Source organism: Cydia amplana, chromosome 9, assembly GCF_948474715.1.
Source record: "Cydia amplana chromosome 9, ilCydAmpl1.1, whole genome shotgun sequence".
Lineage (NCBI taxonomy): Eukaryota > Metazoa > Arthropoda > Insecta > Lepidoptera > Tortricidae > Cydia > Cydia amplana.
In genome coordinates, this window is record NC_086077.1 from 14,418,146 (window position 1) to 14,438,908 (window position 20,763).

At 42.1% G+C, this 20,763-nt stretch overlaps 1 protein-coding gene across 2 annotated transcripts in view; it reads left to right on the forward strand.

The window, feature by feature from the left end:
* The first annotated feature begins 1,925 nt into the window (after positions 1-1,925).
* The window catches only part of LOC134651186 (dihydropyrimidine dehydrogenase [NADP(+)]), a 58,955-nt gene continuing 40,117 nt past the window's right edge, over positions 1,926-20,763 (forward strand). The window contains exons 1-21 of one of the 2 annotated variants that reach the window (XM_063506229.1): positions 1,926-2,084; positions 6,076-6,186; positions 6,986-7,156; positions 7,440-7,601; positions 8,280-8,467; positions 9,143-9,269; positions 9,736-9,886; positions 10,540-10,709; positions 11,026-11,103; positions 11,417-11,549; positions 11,737-11,924; positions 12,433-12,639; positions 13,545-13,709; positions 13,966-14,118; positions 14,443-14,563; positions 14,869-14,952; positions 15,298-15,476; positions 16,296-16,472; positions 16,787-17,020; positions 17,458-17,522; positions 18,679-18,771. In XM_063506229.1, coding sequence (XP_063362299.1) covers positions 2,046-2,084; positions 6,076-6,186; positions 6,986-7,156; positions 7,440-7,601; positions 8,280-8,467; positions 9,143-9,269; positions 9,736-9,886; positions 10,540-10,709; positions 11,026-11,103; positions 11,417-11,549; positions 11,737-11,924; positions 12,433-12,639; positions 13,545-13,709; positions 13,966-14,118; positions 14,443-14,563; positions 14,869-14,952; positions 15,298-15,476; positions 16,296-16,472; positions 16,787-17,020; positions 17,458-17,522; positions 18,679-18,771 — 2,996 coding nt within the window. In that variant the 5' untranslated portion in view covers positions 1,926-2,045. Of the gene's footprint in view, positions 2,085-6,075; positions 6,187-6,985; positions 7,157-7,439; positions 7,602-8,279; positions 8,468-8,535; positions 8,656-9,142; positions 9,270-9,735; positions 9,887-10,539; positions 10,710-11,025; positions 11,104-11,416; positions 11,550-11,736; positions 11,925-12,432; positions 12,640-13,544; positions 13,710-13,965; positions 14,119-14,442; positions 14,564-14,868; positions 14,953-15,297; positions 15,477-16,295; positions 16,473-16,786; positions 17,021-17,457; positions 17,523-18,678; positions 18,772-20,763 lie in introns of those variants that run through there. The other variant, XM_063506230.1, reaches the window with a different exon arrangement.

Consider the following 20,763-nt stretch of genomic DNA (forward strand, 5'->3'; position numbering starts at 1 on the left):
AACGCTGTCGAAGTAATTCTTCCAAATATTGTAAAGCCTCTGAATAATTCAAAATATATTTATATTAACTGTTCAGATGTTTGTTTTATTTTGTGACTGTGGCATACTTTAGGTACTTACGTAACTTACGCAAGATAATTTTGCTCATTAACCGTTTCGTTGCGTGTTCTATTGCCGAAAGTTTTTGGCTGAATAATTCGAACAACAATTCGATTGCGAACAATTCTTTCATGACACGACAGGCGTGCCGTACGCCATAGAATATAATGGCACGCCTATCGTGTCATACGCCACACGTTAAAAACATTGATGACACCAATCCGCACCGAATCGGTTAAGTCCGCCAAAAAGCTGCTCCCATTCGACATTAAAACGACATGGAACTTCATGCCAAGTTTCATTCATGTTATTTCAGCTTTTCGTTATTTTCCCCGCAAATGTGTTGAAAAACGTCGTATGAGACACGTGTGCATGGTCATTACACACACCGACTTTTTTATTACGCGCTTTCAACTCACGCGCCCTATATCGCCTCGAGTGTAATGAGTGTATTTATCAACTATATTTTTAGGCTTTTTAAAGTGTTGATTACGCTATGCGATATTGGGTAACATATAGATAAATATATTCGATATTGGGCGTAACTGATTTAAGATAAAGGCTCCACGTATAATATCAGAGGCTTTACCTATACCTAAGTAATTCAACTATTATCTAAGTACTTACTATAATATTTTAAACAATGGTTTGACCCGCCTACAGCAGTTTTATTTCACTTGGGGGCTGTTCATAAATTATAACTTAGTCAACCAGATCTTGACAGTAGAAAAAGGCGGCAAATTTGAAAAATGTAGGCGCGAAGGGATATCGTCCCATAGAAAATTTGAATTTCGCGCCTTTTTTTACTGACAAGACTTGGTTGACCAGCTATACGTCATCTATTTTTGACGATTTTGACCCCCCCTCCCCCCCAAAAATAATCCAAAAATCATGCATCGAATGACCCCGTTTCCTCCTACGTTATGCTACCATCATCCGATGTCCAGACCCCCCCCAATTTGAAATGACGTAATTTATGAATAGCCCCTTTTGCGTAAATTAAACGAATGATCGAAGTTTTATTTGTGCGTAATTTATCGAGAATGGGATAAGTAAGAGAATAGTATTGGTTAAATATCAAATTCTAGTACATTACTATAGGTACTAATAAGGTTAGGTATTTACATAATGTGTATAGGTAAGACCATACCGCAAGTACCCACCTATACCTTCCCTAGAAATTGATTTAAGGCCAAACACCTCTTTTCCAAAGGTACCAAGTAGGGTACCTTCTTACTATTCGCAAACCAAACTTCTCAATCACTTGCATGATCGTAGCTTCAGTGTGCTTCAGTGCAACAGATGTCCTGACCCCCTTATTTTGGCGGATAGAATCTAGCTATTCTATCCACCTAGGTAAAGTCGCCAACAGATATAACGGAGGAGTGAACGTGTTACAAAATTCTGAACATAGCATCTAAGTGATCTAAGTATTATAAAGCCGTTAAAGATCAAGTTCAGATCTTTTTGACGACCTTGGCCGCTCCCAGACAGACATCTGATTGCGACTATACTGATGACAGTTAACAGGCCATTCGTAAACCTTAATTACGACGTTATCAACAAACACTGCGCCTTGCGTAGTCGCATCGACATAATTCAACGAATTCCACTCCCACCCATTGTTGATAAAATACCGCTTGCAAACAGACGCACGTGCCATTATAACATGACCTTCGCTTAACAAGCCAATCGAACCAATCGAGGTCTCTATAAACCGGTCGTATCCCCTCAACAACAAAATGACGTAACTGCCTTTAACAGCCCGTCGCTTAAGCCCTTTTGACTTAATGCTAAAGAACCTAGTATAGTTGGAGAACAAATGTACGATCAGTCGTAACTGAGGCGCTGCCAGTGAGTAGTCCTCTACGATAAAATTGGATTTCGGAATTTACGCGTTTTAAAAATAGTTTTTATTAAGTTGCAATAAAGTGCAGTTTGGCATCATGGCGAAATTATTGAGCAGAGAACTACCGGACATCGAGGTCAGTTATTCGAGACTTGTTATATTTATATAAGTGCGTAGGTATATGGAGATAGTAAATATGTAGATAGCGCCATAGCAACCATTTGCGTGATATCGATCGAGATTGTAGATCTTACTCATATTATATCTAAAATATCTGGGTGAACATAAAAAAACTCGAAAATGCGCGTTTTTCCAGAGATAAGACCTAGCTAGATCGATTTTTCGCCCCCGAAAACCCCCATATAGCAAATTTCATCGAAATCGTTAGAGCCGTTTCCGAGATCGCCGAAATATATACTTATATAAATAAATAAATAAATAAATACATATATAAATAAATAAATCAATATATATATATATAAATAAACAAGAATTGCTCGTTTAAAGGTATTAGATATCACCTGTATTTAGTAGATTAGGCCATTTAGGCCTCTCCTAATATCAAACTATCCCAGTTTTTAGGGTTCCGTAGCCAAATGGCAAAAAACGGAACCCTTATAGATTCGTCATGTCTGTCTGTCTGTCCGTCCGTATGTCACAGCCACTTTTCTCCGAAACTATAAGAACTATACTGTTGAAACTTGGTAAGTAGATGTATTCTGTGAACCGCATTAAGATTTTCACACAAAAATAGAAAAAAAACAATTAATTTTTGGAGTTCCCCATACTTCGAACTGAAACTCAAAATTTTTTTTTTCATCAAACCCATACGTGTGGGGTATCTATGGATAGGTCTTCAAAAATGATATTGAGGTTCCTAATATCATTTTTTTCTAAACTGAATAGTTTGCGCGAGAGACACTTCCAAAGTGGTAAAATGTGTGTCCCCCCCCCCTAACTTCTAAAATAAGAGAATGATAAAACTAAAAAAAATATATGATGTACATTACCATGTAAACTTCCACCGAAAATTGGTTTGAACGAGATCTAGCAAGTAGTTTTTTTTTAATACGTCATAAATCGCCTAAATACGGAACCCTTCATGGGCGAGTCCGACTCGCACTTGGCACTGTCCTTAATCAAGTAAGTAGTGAAACCAGATGCATCATTAATTTGAAAGTAATTAAGTGCCTAAATAAGTAAGCTTCCGAAAATAGACAATAAATGACACTGGCCCTCGCTTTGTGGCATTTAATGATTCGCAACATAGATCGAGACAATTTAATATTCATTAAACTAGTTTCTCTATTCAAGGTTTTTCGATCTCTTCCTACGAGTAATATCTTTAATACGCAAGATTATGTTTACGCTTATATTTATAGTTACATAATATTATATACCTAATTGTAATTACCAGGGGTCGGACAAAAAGTGCGGATGACGTAAAAATGACGTAATCTTGCACACAGGATGATGTTTGAGTTTGTATTTAAACTTCCGTGTGACATGTAGTAACAAAGTAGTATTAATGAAGTAACAAAATAATCGTAAATAAATCCATGGAATTAATAATACAGGTGGTAGGGTGATGTAGTGAATAAAATAAATTTCACGAAACTTGCCACAATATTCGAGTAAAGATGACATTTTAGAGCGTTTTCTTATACATTAGTTTTAGCTAAATATAATCGTGAAGATACAATAGCTAAACAATAACGAAGTCAATTTATTGTTCATCTGATTGACAATGTCTGACACATTGTCAAAAACGTACTTACTCATTTCAAGTGGCGATATCGTTTAATAAAGAGGTTGATAAATGATAAGTGATAATTGTTTATGAAAATCAAAAATACTATTTGAAATCATCCTATAAGTGGTTTGACGTCATCCGCACTTTTTGTCCGACCCCTGGTAATTACCTACCTACTTTGTATAAGTTTATGATCATATAATATACCTACTTACATATTATCACAAATAAACTGTTTATATTTTATGTATTTTATATAGTGCCTACACACACATTTAACATTCTAAAGTCCGTCCGTTTTTCTAACTTAGTAAATGTAGGGCGAACTTGATCTTAGAAATCGGACAGGCCATACTTTACTGTCATTCTTTTGTTATTTACTGCAAAACGTAGATGTATTACATACCTAATAATTAAAACATTGTTACAATGCACTAGTATAAGTATAATAACTACAAACTACAACGTTGCACTTAATCGTCTTAACTAGCATAATGTAACGCGAATATGTTTATGATCTATACATCCATAGTATCCAACAGGGCTAGTATTATACGGCTATCGCCAATAAACACTAATCATTCAATCTGGTTCGAAGGACCAAAATTTTATTAAACCAAGTACTTACCTACCTACGTATTTAAGTAAATTCGATAAAGTTTCCCGAAACTGTTATTGTCCTATGTCAACATTGACTTGATCAATGTTGTAATTGGCGGTTGAGGACGGGCTGATTAGTGATTACCAGTGTGCAGCTTCTGCCGGCACAAATTCGTCTGCGTGGAATAATACAGACCTAAGTCTGTATCATTCCACGCAGCGTACCTAAGTACGCATTTATAATATTAGTAGAAATTGAGATATATCAATGATATAAAATCAGGGGCAATTGATACAATCCATTAATACTATATTCCTATACTTGGTCAACCAGATCTTAGACAGTAGAAAAAGGCGGCAAATTTAAAAAATGTAGGCGCGAAGGTATATGGTCTCATAGAAAATTTGAATTTCGCGCCTTTTTTTACTGACAAGATTTGGTTGACCAGCTATATATAAAAAGATACAGAAAATGATGTTATAGCGCACAACTTCAAATAGTACTTATTTTACGGCGGGGACCGGTGACAAATTGTCATGTTTTCCATTTTCTTTACAACTGAAAATAATTGCTATTTATTATCTATTACTACTACTTGACAAGTCATTTTGAAACAATATTTTCATAAAACCTAAAAATAATGTTATTGCTATTGTATTGTATTGTTCCGAATAACAAAGTATTGTAAGAATGAGAAATGAATGACACATTTAAACGTGCCGATTACAGAGTTTAATAGACAATTGTGCACGCGATAAGGCTTATAATAGTATAAAAGCGTATTATTATACATTGCTATTGTACGCATTAATTTACTGCTAGTTAGTGCCTGGACGAAAATTGAGCACAGTCAGTTAAAATTTCTCGCATTTTATCAAACTATATATATTTATACTTATTTCATTTGTAAATGCCTAAACGGTAATTCGTGACGGCAACCCAAGTATAGCACAGAACTGCTGTATGGTAGTTGAATTATTGTCCACAATAGAACCCTAAGCTGTATAAACCAGCTGAGGAAGTTAGCTATTGTTCCAACTTTATTGGAAGGTAGGACAGTTTCGTTAAATGTTTCATAGGTTGACGAAGCTAACAGCAAGCACGAATGTATATAAACGCAGACTTAGCTCAGACCTTGATAAATTTAAATAAATCTGTATTTTTATATCGATAACGCCGCTGATTGTCACTGCTATGACGCGATATATTAATAAACAATAATGGCAGTCTTTGTTTGCTTCGTGTTATCAGTTACTTTGGGTCTAAGGCTATCAGAATTCTGAACTTTCATTAGGTAATTTTGTATCATTGTTAAATCACTGTTATTTACAATAGTTACTCAATTAAACATATGTTTTAAACAGACAGCTAACTACCTACACACTCATTGGAGGTTGTGCTTTTCAAGTAGGTTGCTAGCCCTTCAGTGCCATACATCTTATAAATATTATACCTAATCTTAATCGACCCTTTCCCGACATCTTGCCACACTAAAGATCCTTTTCCAGGACACTTTCTGTTGAGAGGGAGAGCAATAGGAATGTATTGTTTCTCCGTCCCTTTTAGCAGCAAGATAACAGAAAGTGTCTGGCGAACGAAAGGATACTTACTTAGATGTAATATGTTAATAACCCCTTAAATCTTAATATATAGGCTAGTAGACTAAACTACATAATATTAGGATCTAGATCTAGACTCGAGTTGAGTCCCTAGGCAATTTTTGTAGGTTCATAAAAACTGCATAGATTTAGATAACCTTTATTTTCATTTTAGAATCTGCTGCGACTCAACCCTACGGTAAAACCGTACACCAACCTCGTGCCTTCCGCGCAGACCAAGAAGAACAAGCAGCACTGGAAGAGAAATGCCGACCGGAAATGCACCGTGAGTGGCTTTGCATACTTCTACCTAGCTGCTATCTATTTTCTTATAATTTGATAGGTATACTTGGTCAACCAGATCTTGACAGTAGAAAAAGGCGGCAAATTTGAAAAATGTAGGCGCGAAGGGATATCGTCCCATAGAAAATTTGAATTTCGCACCTTTTTTTACTTACAAGATTTGGTTGACCAGCTATATCTACATATACCTACTAAAGTAAAGTAGGCAAAGCAATTATTAAAATATCATATAAAGTAAACAATTAAACATTTTCAAAACATCACGTTACTTTTATGATCGAGTCGAATTTTATCGCTTATCGCTAAAGAAAGATACATTATTACCTGTCATATTCTGACAATAATAATAGCTTAATTTGTCGCCACTGCCCGGCAGTATTTACGTGTGTGCATGACGACCACATACGATAGTGACTCCTAGACAATACTTACATCGATAAGTGATATACAATCGTTCGGCACCAGTATCATGCTAATGTCATATCCGACTTAAATAATCTAAACAGGCATTATGTCAATTCCAATCAATCACACATCTACCTACAGATGTGCAAGCGGAAAGTTTCCATAAAATTCTATAAATTCTCGGAAATTTCATGAAACTTTCACTAGAAAATATGGGAAATTTAAATTTAAAATTGGAAAGTTTTAATTCTCATACAAAAAAAAAAAAAAAATGTAAAAAAAAAATCCCAATTTTTCCTACGTTAAATTTCCGAAACATTTCGCAATTTTGGAAAGTTTCCTTAGGCACATCAGTACACAAATCTAATTTCCCTCAGACATGTCCGACCCTGGAAAAGAACTTTGAAGACATCAAGCACACGACGCTGTCGGAGCGGGGTGCGCTGAAAGAAGCCGCCCGCTGCCTTAAGTGCGCCGATGCACCTTGTCAGAAGAGCTGCCCTACACAGATAGACGTCAAGAGCTTCATCTCCAGCATTGCTACTAAGGTAAACGTTACAATAAGGAATCGGTGGGACATCAAAAGTTCAAAACTGCTATGAATTTTCTCCCACCGGTCCCACCAATGAGGAATAAAGTGAAAAAAGAGTTTGCTCATCTAGAAGCTCCTACATTGGTACCAATCGATCCATTAAATTTTGTACTCACTGCGTATTTCGTGCTCGTTTTTCAAAACTTCACAATCGAGCAATCTGTTGTTCAATTAATAAACTCTAGCAATATTGAACGTTGTGTATTTGCGTAGGACCATGTATATATACCTATTTCCAGAACTACTATGGCGCCGCCAAAGCCATCCTGTCGGATAACCCGCTCGGTCTCACTTGCGGGATGGTGTGCCCCACCAGCGACTTGTGCGTGGGCGGCTGCAACCTCCACGCGAGCGAGGAGGGCGCCATCAATATCGGGGGGCTGCAGCACTTCGCTGTCGACGTAAGTATGAGAATGTCTTTGTGTAAGGCCTGAGTGGACGCTCGAAGCGGAGCGTTCGGCGGGGCGTGCAGCGTGGCGTCGGGCTCACAAGTAATTTGAGCAGCGTGCACTAAGGCCGCTCCTATACGCTTGCATTTGTTTAACATGCACGCCGCACGCCCCGCCCCGCTGCACGCCCAACTTGAGCGTCTACTCAGGCCTTACACTTTAAAGTTCACCATAGACTGATATATCAGTCAAAAGAAATCCACAGGGCACAAACAGAGCCCGATTTTATGATGCTTCAAACTACAATCAGTAGGTACTTTATGAACCGAGAACGCCGATTAAAAGACTCGATAAAATTGCAATCGCATCAACATTGGTACCTATACAAAATTGGAGCTTGTCAGCGTGGTGTCCAAAATAGTTCAAAATCTTTTCTAAATGTGAAACAAAGCGCCTTTTAACCTAGAATGATGAAAAAAGAATTTTCCAATAAATTATCATTTCGCAGGTGACTTATTAGGTAGGTCATGCATTAAAATTGGAGTATCATCAAGTTACATGTTAATTGTAAATTTATTAGAAAATGTTATTAAATTACAAATTGATTGTTTAAGATACAATGTACCTACAGTTCTACTTAAAATAGTACAAAAAAAAACATATAATGTTAATTGTATGTATTTTTAATAGATATTCATGAAGATGGGCATCTCGCAAACCCTAGATCCCAACACTAAGCCGTTGCCTCGCGGCGGTGACCAAAAGATCGCGCTCGTCGGAGGCGGCCCGGCCAGCATCAGCTGCGCCTGCTTTCTGGCGAGGCTTGGCTATAAGGACCTCACTGTTTACGAGAAGGAGGCGTATTTGGGTGGTCTGAGGTAAGACATCATCATATATCGTGAATCAAGTCCACTAGTTAATACACACATACCTATAAGATGATCAGAAGATCGCGCTCGTCGGAGGCGGCCCGGCCTGCATCAGCTGCGCCTGCTTTCTGGCGAGGCTGGGCTATACGACCTTGCCTCGCTGTTTATGAGAAGGAGGCGTATTTGGGTGGACTGAAGTAAGACATCATCATATCGTCAATCAAGTCCACTAGTTAATACACACACATACCTATAAGGTGATCAGAAGATCGCGCTCGTCGGAGGCGGCCCGGCCAGCATCAGCTACGCCTGCTTTCTGGCGAGGCTGGGCTATACGACACTCGCTGTTTATGAGAAGGAGGCGTATTTGGGTGGTTTGAGGTGAGGCACCAAAGTTTCTTGACCCCTATATGCTAAGAACACCATGACAGGCGAGCTCAAGATCACACATTGTATAATTTTGGTGAGGAGTAGCTGTGGTGGATGATCGTCATACATTTCCGTTGTCTGATAGACAATTCTTAACCGTTTTTTAATTTTGATATTCATCCTTTTGCGTGTGTTTATAAATATAAGTTACGAGAAATGCAATTCTTGCAGACTACACAGATTTAGCCCATCAAATTATCACTTTCCACATCTGAAAGCAAATAACTCATAACTTCTATGTATCTTGATTTCCAGTTCTGCTGAGATCCCACAATACCGTCTTGGCTATGATGTGGTTCAGTTCGAAGTGGACCTGGTGAAGAACCTCGGAGTCAAGTTCGAGACCGGCAGAAAACTTTCTACCAAGGACATCACGGTCGAGGTGAATCTCTTTAGCTCCCATTGTTTAAATCACCGTGATACAAATAAGGGTTTAATTTAAGGAGGCGCCTCAAACTTTAGGCGGCGTTTCTACCAGAGATGTGCGATAGGATGCGTAGCGAGGGATGTGTTTGTTAAGGGCCAATAGAATCACTTCAGCCTCGCTCAGCGTGAAGTGATTTTATTTGGTTCTGAACAAACAAATTCCTCGCTAATACGCATCCTCGCACATCTTTGGTGGAGACGCAGGTTAAGATTAAGATAAGATTAGCGCCGGGTCCTAATAACTATAGGTACTTGAAGTACCCATTATAAGGTTATAGCATAACTTTGGCATTTCGAAAAGAAAGTTGGCTTTGCAAGTTTGTAGGCGTACCTCTGTACCTACCTACATTATACGAGTACTCGCTCTAATAAATCACTTATCACACAACATCGCGTTCATATATTTCTTCATTAATTTCCAGGGTCTAATCAAAGATGGCCACAAGGCCGTGTTCCTCGGCATTGGGCTACCGGAGCCGACCACCGTGCCTATCTTCAAGGGCCTCACGGCCGAAATGGGTTTCTACACCAGCAAGAGCTTTTTGCCTCTTGTGTCTAAAGGCAGCAAGAAAGGTAAGAATCCATTTCATATAGAAATGTACTTACAAAGTACCACTTTTTCATTGCCCCGCCTGCGATGCAGCCTAAAGGTAACTGCATATGAACGCTACTGTACTCTCATCATACAGGCCTTTGCGTCTATTGCAGACGATTTACTTACTTACTGCTGTTGCTGCCGACACCAAAGACTGCCATGCTACTCTGTTCAAAGCCGTTTCTGTCCAGTCGACGGCGCCGAGTTCGCTAAAGTTTTTCTGCACTTCGTCTCTCCAGCGGTACTTAGGGCGTCCATTACTGTACTCTATTCGCGTGCTTTATTGTGTAACTAGCTTAATATTTTTTAACTGTAGGTAACTGGTTCCTCGCGATACAGGCGTAGCCTAGTGCGGAGACCCTTGACATATTCTGCTATGTGTTTTTTTGATAATAAAATTTATTCTTATTATTCTTATTTTTTAACCTGTGGGTCGTGACTCCCGGAGGCTTATGGTTCGGCCACGACATTGCGCGACTGGCGACAACCATAGGTGGGAACGAAAGGTCGATCGCCGTGTCTCGTTCCAGCCTATGGTTATCGCTGCCGCCGTCGCAAGTCGCTGAATGTCGTGGCCGAGCCTTTAGGAAGGCTAATTTGATACAATGATAACCAGCACGTTTGTCGCCAGGAATGTGCGCCTGTAAGTCCGCCTTGCCCGAGCTGCATGGCAACGTGATAGTGCTCGGCGCCGGCGACACGGCCTTCGACTGCGCCACGTCGGCGCTGCGCTGCGGCGCGCGTCGCGTCTATGTGGTGTTCAGGAAAGGCTTCGGGAACATTCGTGCCGTTCCAGAAGAGGTAACTTCGTGTTAACCAATGTCTGTATTGTAAGTCCGCCTTGCCCAAACTGCAAGGTAACGTGATACAGCATTCCAGATCACACAGCATTCGAGTGCACCACCACAGAATAAGTAACAGAATCATCATAGTACCACGTCGGCGCGCCGCGCTGCGCTGCGGCGCGCGCCGGGTCTATATGGTGTTCAGGATCATTCGTGCCGTTCCCGAGGAGGTACCTATAATCATTCAAATTGTACTACATTAAGTTTCTAAACTAATCCCAAACACACGAATCGTAACCAACAGATTTGTTAAACATTTTGTTTGTCCTTAGGTGGACTTGGCTAAAGAAGAGAAATGCGAGTTCGTCCCATTCATGTCACCACAAGAAGTCATCGTCAAGGACGGCAAGGTAAACCAATCTATCTCTTATCCAATCACCTACTTAAACTTAAATATAAAGCACGTATCTGACTCAAGTACCTATGGATACAAGCTGTGAGCGAGCTATTGAGGCAATTGAAATCCATCGGGATTTAGACAGGAAGGTATTATACGGTACGGCGGTACGGTACGGTACGGCTGCATAGACAATTATGTTACTAATAACTAATGGGGTTAGTCGATTTGTGAAAACCTGCCCGTTTATGAGTAGGTATATAGGTAGCTAATGTGCTCACAAATCTCACAATGTGCTTTTGTCAACGTGAATATTTCTTTTCCAGGTGGCCGGTCTAAAACTCTGCCACACCGAACAGCTGGATAATGGTGATTGGATCGAGGACCACGAACAAGTTCTGCAGCTGAAGGCCAACTTCATCATTTCAGCTTTTGGCTCCGGATTGTATGATAGCGATGGTAATGGTCTTCCACATATTTTCATAACCTTTGTAGGTTTGCCAAGATCTTTTAAAGAAAAATAAGACGTTCGGTGAGGTTCTGGTTAATTCCGACCGCAGCTGCACTACTGCGGCAGTATTACAGCGCGATCGTCACCTTTATTCAGTAAAACTTTGTTCATCATTCATGTTCATCTTAATTACAGTGAAGGAAGCTATGTCCGGTGTGAAGCTAAACCGCTGGGGTCTCCCAGAAGTGAACAGCTCGACCATGCAGAGCGTCAGCAACCCCCATGTGTTCGTGGGTGGAGATTTGGCTGGTGTGGCTGAGACCACAGTGGAGTCAGTGAACGACGGAAAGACTGCGGCTTGGTACATACACTGCTATCTTCAGGTCAGTCCTTATATGCCTACTGTAATGTCGATTAGATCTAGATGTAGTCAGGACGGCGGGCATATAGCGCACTACACTATAACGATACTCGGTCTTCGGGTCACAAAATTTAGACGCGTCTGTCTGTAGTGTCTGCTGTACTGTATCCGTGGCCATTGTCCTAAGTACTCGTCTCTGGTTTTGTGTATAATGTTTCTTCCTCAGATCCATTACTCTGTCATAAGAGGAGGCTAGATCGGACTGTTCGCAATATATTGAATGGGCCTGGTGTCATGAGCAGCCCCATTCAATATCTTGCCGGCAGCTCGTTCCGCCATCTGTGAATCATCAATCAAGATACTTTGATGAAATGTTGAAGAAGAAGCAATTCATATGGTAGAATGTATTTTTTTTTCGACCCTGATCTAATGTTAGGTGAAGAGTAATATACCTATTGGCTAATAGTTACATCGGAGAACTGAGAAATCACTTCCTAACCAAATAAAATACCTAACTCCATTTTTTATAGGGCATCCCATTCGACTCCCCAGTGGAGCTGCCCAAGTTCCACTGCCCCATCGACGACGTGGACCTATCAGTGGAAGTCTGCGGCATCAAGTTCCCCAACCCCTTCGGGCTGGCCAGCGCACCCCCTACCACCAGCTCAGCCATGATCCGCCGCGCCTTTCAGCAGGGCTGGGGCTTTGTCGTCACCAAGACCTTCGGTTTGGATAAGGTATATAAGTTGTCTCCTCTTCGGATTGGCCAGTGCACCCCCCACCTCCAACTCCGCCATGGTCCGGCGCGCCTTTCAGCAGGGCTGGGGCTTTGTCGTCACCAAGACCTTCGGTTTGGATAAGGTATATAAGTTGTCTCCTCTTCGGATTGGCCAGTGCACCCCCCACCTCCAACTCCGCCATGGTCCGGCGCGCCTTCCAGCAGGGCTGAGGCTTTGTCGTCACCAAGACCTTCGGTTTGGATAAGGTATATAAGTTGTCTCCTCTTCGGATTGGCCAGTGCACCCCCCACCTACAACTCCGCCATGGTCCGGCGCGCCTTCCAGCAGGGCTGGGGCTTTGTCGTCACCAAGACCTTCGGTTTGGATAAGGTAAGTTGTCTCCTCTTCGGATTGGCCAGTGCACCCCCCACCTACAACTCCGCCATGGTCCGGCGCGCCTTCCAGCAGGGCTGGGGCTTTGTCGTCACCAAGATCTTCGGTTTGGATAAGGTAAGTTGTCTCCTCTTCGGATTGGCCAGTGCACCCCCCACCTACAACTCCGCCATGGTCCGGCGCGCCTTCCAGCAGGGCTGGGGCTTTGTCGTCACCAAGATCTTCGGTTTGGATAAGGTAAGTTGTCTCCTCTTCGGATTGGCCAGTGCACCCCCCACCTACAACTCCGCCATGGTCCGGCGCGCCTTTCAGCAGGGCTGGGGCTTCGCGGTCACCAAGACCTTCGGGTTGGATAAGGTACGTAGATCCATATAGACTGTAACAGTTAGTACCTAATTCTTGCCACATAATTCTAACAGATGGCGGCCTACTTCCCGGCCGCACCTTTTAACCATAATGAGTAGTGTTTATTTATGTTCATGTTCTTGTATATTAAAGTCAGAATCATACGAATATTTCTCTACCCTCAGGATCTAGTAACCAACGTGTCACCCAGAATCGTGCGAGGAGTAACATCAGGCGAGAACTACGGCCCAGGACAGGGATGCTTCCTCAACATAGAGCTGATCTCCGAGAAGTGTGAAGCCTACTGGTGCCAGAGCATCCGCGAGCTTAAGCAAGACTTCCCTGATAAAGTGAGTGGCTTACAACAGGCTAGAAAAAACTTTGGCCGATACGTAAAGGCATCTCCCAGATGTGCTAACCTAACCTATTTAAAACAAACTTTGTTTATGCAACTAAGTGGATCTGTTACGACTAACGATAAAGACCATGCATGCAAAGATGGTCTGAACGGACCAGACCTCCCATGCACTTAAATAGGTTATTAATGATTTTGATGGCATTGTAAATTGTTTTTGTATTGATTGATGAATGTGCGTTACATTTCAGGTGATCATCGCATCGATAATGTGTTCGTACAACGAAGCAGACTGGACGGAGCTGGCTCAGAAGGCCGAGGCAGCTGGGTCTGATGCACTGGAACTTAATCTTTCATGCCCGCACGGCATGGGTGAATCCGGCATGGGGCTTGCTTGTGGACAGGTACCTATAATTTGAACCGTTTTTAATGGGTCTTTTGATGGACGTGAACTTTTGCACAGTGATTTATTTAGTAGTAGCCACTTGTTCAAACTAAGAGCAACCGCATAACATCCATCCAAAATCAGAGCCTGACTATCTAGATTCGTCTGAGGATCTACCATTTCCTTGAGGGTTGAAATTATTCAGATCTGAATTTATCAGGATCAATAGGGCAGGCCCTAAATTCAGATGTGTTCTTAAATTCCTTATGTGCCCAAGAATTCGCTTGTCTCGGCTTACCAAACGAAGTATCTTTAAGTAGGTTGGACTTTTCTTCTTCCGCAGGACCCGGTCCTAGTGAAGGGCATATCGCAATGGGTGAAGAAAGCCGTCAAGATCCCGGTGTTCATAAAACTGACTCCGAACATAACGGATATCGTCAGCATAGCCACGGCGGCGTATGAAGGTGAGATTGGACATTGTAGAATCCGTTTTGTAAGTTATGAAGATTATGCATAGGTTTGAATCTTGTTATACTGTGCTTGCACACGGAGTATGTTAGCTTGCGTATATGGAGCAAATATGGAGGCACTTGACATGGGTATATGATAGCGCAAAAGCGTGTCCTGTGACTCGGAGAGCATGCATCAGCATGATCCCACTCAAAGACCCGTGTTATCTGCATGCTCTGCGAGATTAAACCAAGGAGCGGGCTAATATGTACATACTAAATACTAACCAAACAGCCGCATTGAAGAAGTTAAATTGCAGGTGGCGCTGATGGCGTGTCAGCAATCAACACCGTGTCTGGCCTCATGTCTGTGAAGGCCGACGCCACTCCTTGGCCCGCAGTCGGTAAGCGAATTTCCAGTCCATATCTACTTAAAGGCCAAATTTACATGCTATGAGTTATGCTATGAGGCGAGAAAGCGTTTGATACTATATCGTAGAAGGGCATTTACACTTAACTGTGTACCTATCATTAACGGCCGGTTAGCAATCGATACAAAACTGACGGTTAATGTCAAATCCCATCCATTTTGTCAGACGGTTAGACGTTACTGCAACACAACTTAAGTCGCGCTTTAAAATTAAATTGCCCAGACGATAATCATCGCCTCAATTGGAATTTTTGGGGGGCTCGAAAGTACTTAGCAGATGCCCCTACCGATACAACTCATTTCATTTTCTCGTTTGCAGGACGCGAGAAGCACACGACATACGGCGGCGTATCCGGCAACGCCACACGGCCCATGGGCCTGCGCGCCGTGTCGGCCATCGGCAACAAGCTGCCCGGGTTCCCTATCCTCGGCATCGGCGGCATCGACTCCGCGGACTCAGCGCTACAGTTCATGTTGTGCGGCGCGCCTGTTGTGCAGGTATACTTGGTCAACCAGATCTTGACAGTAGAAAAAGGCGGCAAATTTTAAAAATTTAGGCGCGAAGAGATATCGTCCCATAGAAAATTTGAATTTCGCGCCTTATTTTACTGACAGGATTTGGTTGACCAGCTGTAGATACAAGTCTAAAGGCCGTAACAGACTATCGCACCGCACCGCGACCTTGGTGCCTCGCACCCATAAGTGAGAGAGAGAATATGATATATTTGTTCTCGCTCTTATTTAACCTCGTGCCGCCTAATGTACATTAGGATGTACAATTTCGATGCAATGTCAACCTTAATTAAAAACAAAGTAGGTAGCATTTCATTTGTCTCGTAAAATTTTTGAGCAAATGAAATTCAACCCAAATGAAAATGCAACAAGATTCAAACTTTCTTGGCTATAATGTTGTATGGTGGGCGGCACTGGGTGCAGCGCACCGTGACCTTGAACGGTGCGGCAATGTGTTACGGCACAGAATAAATAATAGTACTAAGTACAGAAGACTCACTCTCTAACAAAACGCGTCTGACGATCAGCACAGATATGGCCGCTAGGTGGCGACAGCGCCACGCGCGGCTTATGGCTTTCCCCAAAATTGGGGCCGAACGGATGTACTTTTAGCTACCTGTAGCAAAGCGACGAAATCGCGGAGTGAGACACGCCTGGTTACGGCTATAACAGAAGCAGCACACAGTGTAACGTTATACGCTTATCAGTCACCGGGTAAGTAATAAGCGCTTATGCTAACTAGTTTGCCCATCTGCTAGATGTGGTCGTACCTTTATAAGTTTCTCATATTTTTTTCTTTGGCAGATCTGCAGCGCAGTCCAGAACCAAGATTTCACCGTGGTGGAAGACTACATCACAGGCCTGAAGGCGCTCCTGTACCTGCGCTCCAAGGGGCTCCCGGGCTGGACCGGCCAGTCGCCGCCTACGTTCAAACACCAGAAGGGAAAGCCTGTGCAGACCTTGTATGACGAGAATGGAAAGGTAACCTCGGATGTCCACATTCCCTGTATTAACATAACATCCTCCACCGATAAACAGCTGCCAGACGCCCCCCATTTTCCGAGACTAGCTCTTAGTCTACTTAGTTAGTATCTAATACCTACGTTAAGACTAGTTTCATTAGGTTCAGATTTCAGACTGATCTGCAGTTCTGGTCGTCAATACCAGAATCTTTTTACCCCAGCGCGCAACGGCTAACAATTCTACGAACAACTAAGATCTACCTCACTAGGTTTTAAGTTTATTTCTAACTCGATCTTGCAAATAAACCCGCTAACAAATATTATTTCTTCCAGGTTCTAGCCCACTTCGGCCCCTACAACAAGATGCGCGAAGACCAGCTGCACAAGATCAGGCTAAACTCAGACTTATTAGCCGACAACACGGTCGACAATTACTTGGCAAACGGCACATCTAACGGCCACTGCCCAGTGTCCAGTATACGGGATGTGGTGGGCGAGGCGCTGCCCAGGATAGGGACTTATAAACAGCTGGATAACACGAAGCAGGTCGTCGCGTTGATAGACGATGTAAGTGCATGTTGATGACTGACATACTTATGTATGACTAATATATGTACTTACCTACCTATAGCTATTCTTCATTCTAGTTCTAAGAGCCCGGGCACACTTAGCGTATTTCGAACGTCGGCGTCTAGTCAGCGTTATGGAAAATGCCGTTACCGACGTTGCGTCGAGCAGCAGCCATAGAGTTGGCTAGACGCCGACACTCGAAAGACGCTAAGTGTGCCCGGAACATAAAGATTAAGTAACGTCCGTAGTTTAAGTGAGTTTAGTGTGAACACATAATTCTGGTAAATGTACCTAAATTGTAGGTAAGTATGGTTGAAATTTAAGCACCGGATTAAAGACGTAACTTACCGGTAATTTTCTGATCCTTCGAGATAGATTTTTCCAGTGAACGGATTTATAAGATATTGCCAATTCCTAATGCATTTTTTTTTCAGGATATGTGCATAAACTGCGGAAAATGCTACATGGCATGCGCAGACTCGGGATATCAAGCAATCGAGTAAGTATATTACCTACTTACGATATACCTAACCTTACTGAAGTAATGAAATATGGAATGAGTAGCTTGCGCGGTAAAAACTTACCCCAAACCCCAATACGGGTAAGTGTGGCTGGCTTTCACATTGATTAGTGTTTTATGGATTTTTTCAACCCTACTTATTCTAAAATAAAGTTTTTTGAAGTGAAAACTTCTTTAACGGCGCTGGGCACTTTTTGAGGTGGGGAAAAAATGATAAACTCGATACAGCGTAAGGCGATCACGTGACCGTAAGGGGCGTAAGGCGATCACGTTACCGTAAGCCCCGTAAGGTGGCCACTCATAATTTAAATGGCATTTAAATCAATAAAGAAAAACTCAATTTTATTTGACATTTATGTTGCGGACTCCTTTTCAAGACTCTTTACCTATGTTCAAATAATTTGACGTTGTCATGGCAGTATGTAAATAAACATGTCAATGAAAAAGTGTGATCTTATTTGAGAATGATAATATACAGGGTGCCCAGTAATTAATGGATAACCTTCTAACCACCAACAGGGCACCTTAGGCTGGCCCAGAAAATGCACTTATAGGTCTAGTAAAAGTTTCGTGGTTTTCGAGATAAAAGAACTTTTCTGTCTTTTTTAATAGACACCATACTTCAAATTAAGAAAAGTGCGATTATCTCGAAAACCACGAAACTTTTACTAGACCTATAAGTGCATTTTCTAGACCAGCCTAAGGTGCCCTGTCGGTGGTTAGAAGGTTATCCATTAATTAAAAAGGCGCGAAATTCAAATTTTCTATGGGACGATATCCCTTCGCGCCTATATTTTTCAAATTTGCCGCCTTTTTCTACTGTCAAGATCTGGTTGACCAAGTATATTTACGGCTGTAGCTGATGGTCAAACTGTCAATATGGACCGTATGGCCTTTGCTTAAAGCCGTAACACACTACCGCACTGTTCAACCTCGGTGCGGTGCGGTAGTGTGTTACACCACTTACGGCTTTTATACTACCTGCCTAAAGGCGCCAGTACACAATGGGCCATCGCCAGCCACCCCAAGGGACGCAGCCATGCCTAAAGCCAGCCTCTAACGCATAAATGCGTCCCTTGGAGTGGCCGGCGCTGGCCCATTGTGTACAGGGGCCTTAATAAACTTGTGTTGACAGATTCGACCCGCAGACCCACATTCCGCACGTGACGGACGACTGCACTGGATGCACGCTGTGTTTGTCCGTGTGCCCGATCATCGACTGCATATCGTAAGTAGACCGAGGGCCTACCGCGAGCCACGTTCGACGTGTTGCCTCTCTGTCGCACTTGTAAATTCGTACGTAAGTGTGACAGGGAGGCAACACGTCAAACGTGATTCGCGGTAGGTTGTTGTATGGTACATATATACTTTTTAATTGTTGGATTTTTATAGGCCATTGTTATACCATCACTAACTGACACTTGTGGTTTTCTAAAGGCCCCAGTACACAATGGGCCATCGCCGGCCATTCCAAGGGACGCAGCCATGCGGTAGAATGAGATAGCAATATCATTGGCCCCCTCTAACGCATAAATGCGTCCCTTGGAGTGGCCGGCGCTGGCCCATTGTGTACAGGGGCCTTATCAAAGAGTTGTAAGTACTTATAATACAGTATATTTTTCAAACAGCTGCGGTGACAGATGTCGTCTCAATACAATTTTGCGTTTTGAGGTTTGTAATGATATGGATACGACATCTGTCACCGTACCCAAGCTGTTTGTAAAATGCTATATATAGTACCTATATGTAGGACACATTGTAAATATCCTGCCAATACTGCCATATAGGTACAATTTTGTGTGAAAACTGGCAACACTAGCAGGCTTCATTTAGGGACTTTTTCTTTTGTCGGTTAAAGGGTTAAAGCAAGAACACATTTAGTTCGTAACAAATCTTTGAATAAGTACGTACTTAATTACTACATTACACATGTCAGGACTATTAAGTGAATGCAAGCCTGCAACAGAAGTTGCTAATAGGATGATAAGTAATTATGGTCAAAATTATCTACACGCTGTTGTTCTCTTCTGTTATCAATAACTAGCGACCCGCCCCGGCTTCGCACGGGTTAACAAATTATACATGAACCTTCCTCTTGAATCATCCAGATCATCCTATCTATTAAAAAAACCGCATCTAAATCCGTTGCGTAGTTTTAAAGATCAAAGCATACATAGGGACAGACAGTGACTTTGTTTTATACTATGTAGTGAAGTAGTGCTCAGATCATTTTGAATGCCTTATTCAGTTAGCAACTCCTGGCCTATAAGTGATATAACCGCGCAAATCGAGGTTCAAAAATTGCGGGCATCTTTCTCTGTCACGCCAGTCACTCTAATTACGCCTTCATTGGAGTAAAAGAGAAAGATCCCCGCAATTTTCAAATTTCTGTTTTCGCGGTAGCCCCTCTGACTATTCAAGACAAAAGAAAAAGTCCCTAAATGAAGCCTGCTAGTGTTGCCTTTTTTCACACAAAATTGTACCTATATGGCAGTATTGGCAGGATATTTACAATGTGTTAGGACACTATATATAGCATTTTACAAACAGCTTGGGTACGGTGACAGATGTCGTATCCATATCATTAAAAACCTCAAAACGCAAAATTGTATTGAGACGACATCTGTCACCGCAGCTGTTTGAAAAATATACTGTATTATAAGTACTTACAACTCTTTGATAAGGCCCCTGTACACAATGGGCCAGCGCCGGCCACTCCAAGGGACGCATTTATGCGTTAGAGGGGGCCAATGATAGCAATATCATTGGCAACACTAGCAGGCTTCATTTAGGGACTTTTTCTTTTGTCTTGAATAGTCAGAGGGGCTACCGCGAAAACAGAAATTTGCAAATTGCGGGGATCTTTCTCTTTTACTCCAATGAAGGCGTAATTAGAGTGACTGGCGTGACAGAGAAAGATGCCCGCAATTTTTGAACCTCGATTTGCGCGGTTATATCACTTATAGGCCAGGAGTTGCTAACTGAATAAGGCATTCAAAATGATCTGAGCACTACTTCACTACATAGTATAAAACAAAGTCACTCTCTGTCCCTATGTATGCTTTGATCTTTAAAACTACGCAACGGATTTAGATGCGGTTTTTTTAATAGATAGGATGATCTGGATGATTCAAGAGGAAGGTTCATGTATAATTTGTTAACCCGTGCGAAGCCGGGGCGGGTCGCTAGTTATTGATAACAGAAGAGAACAACAGCGTGT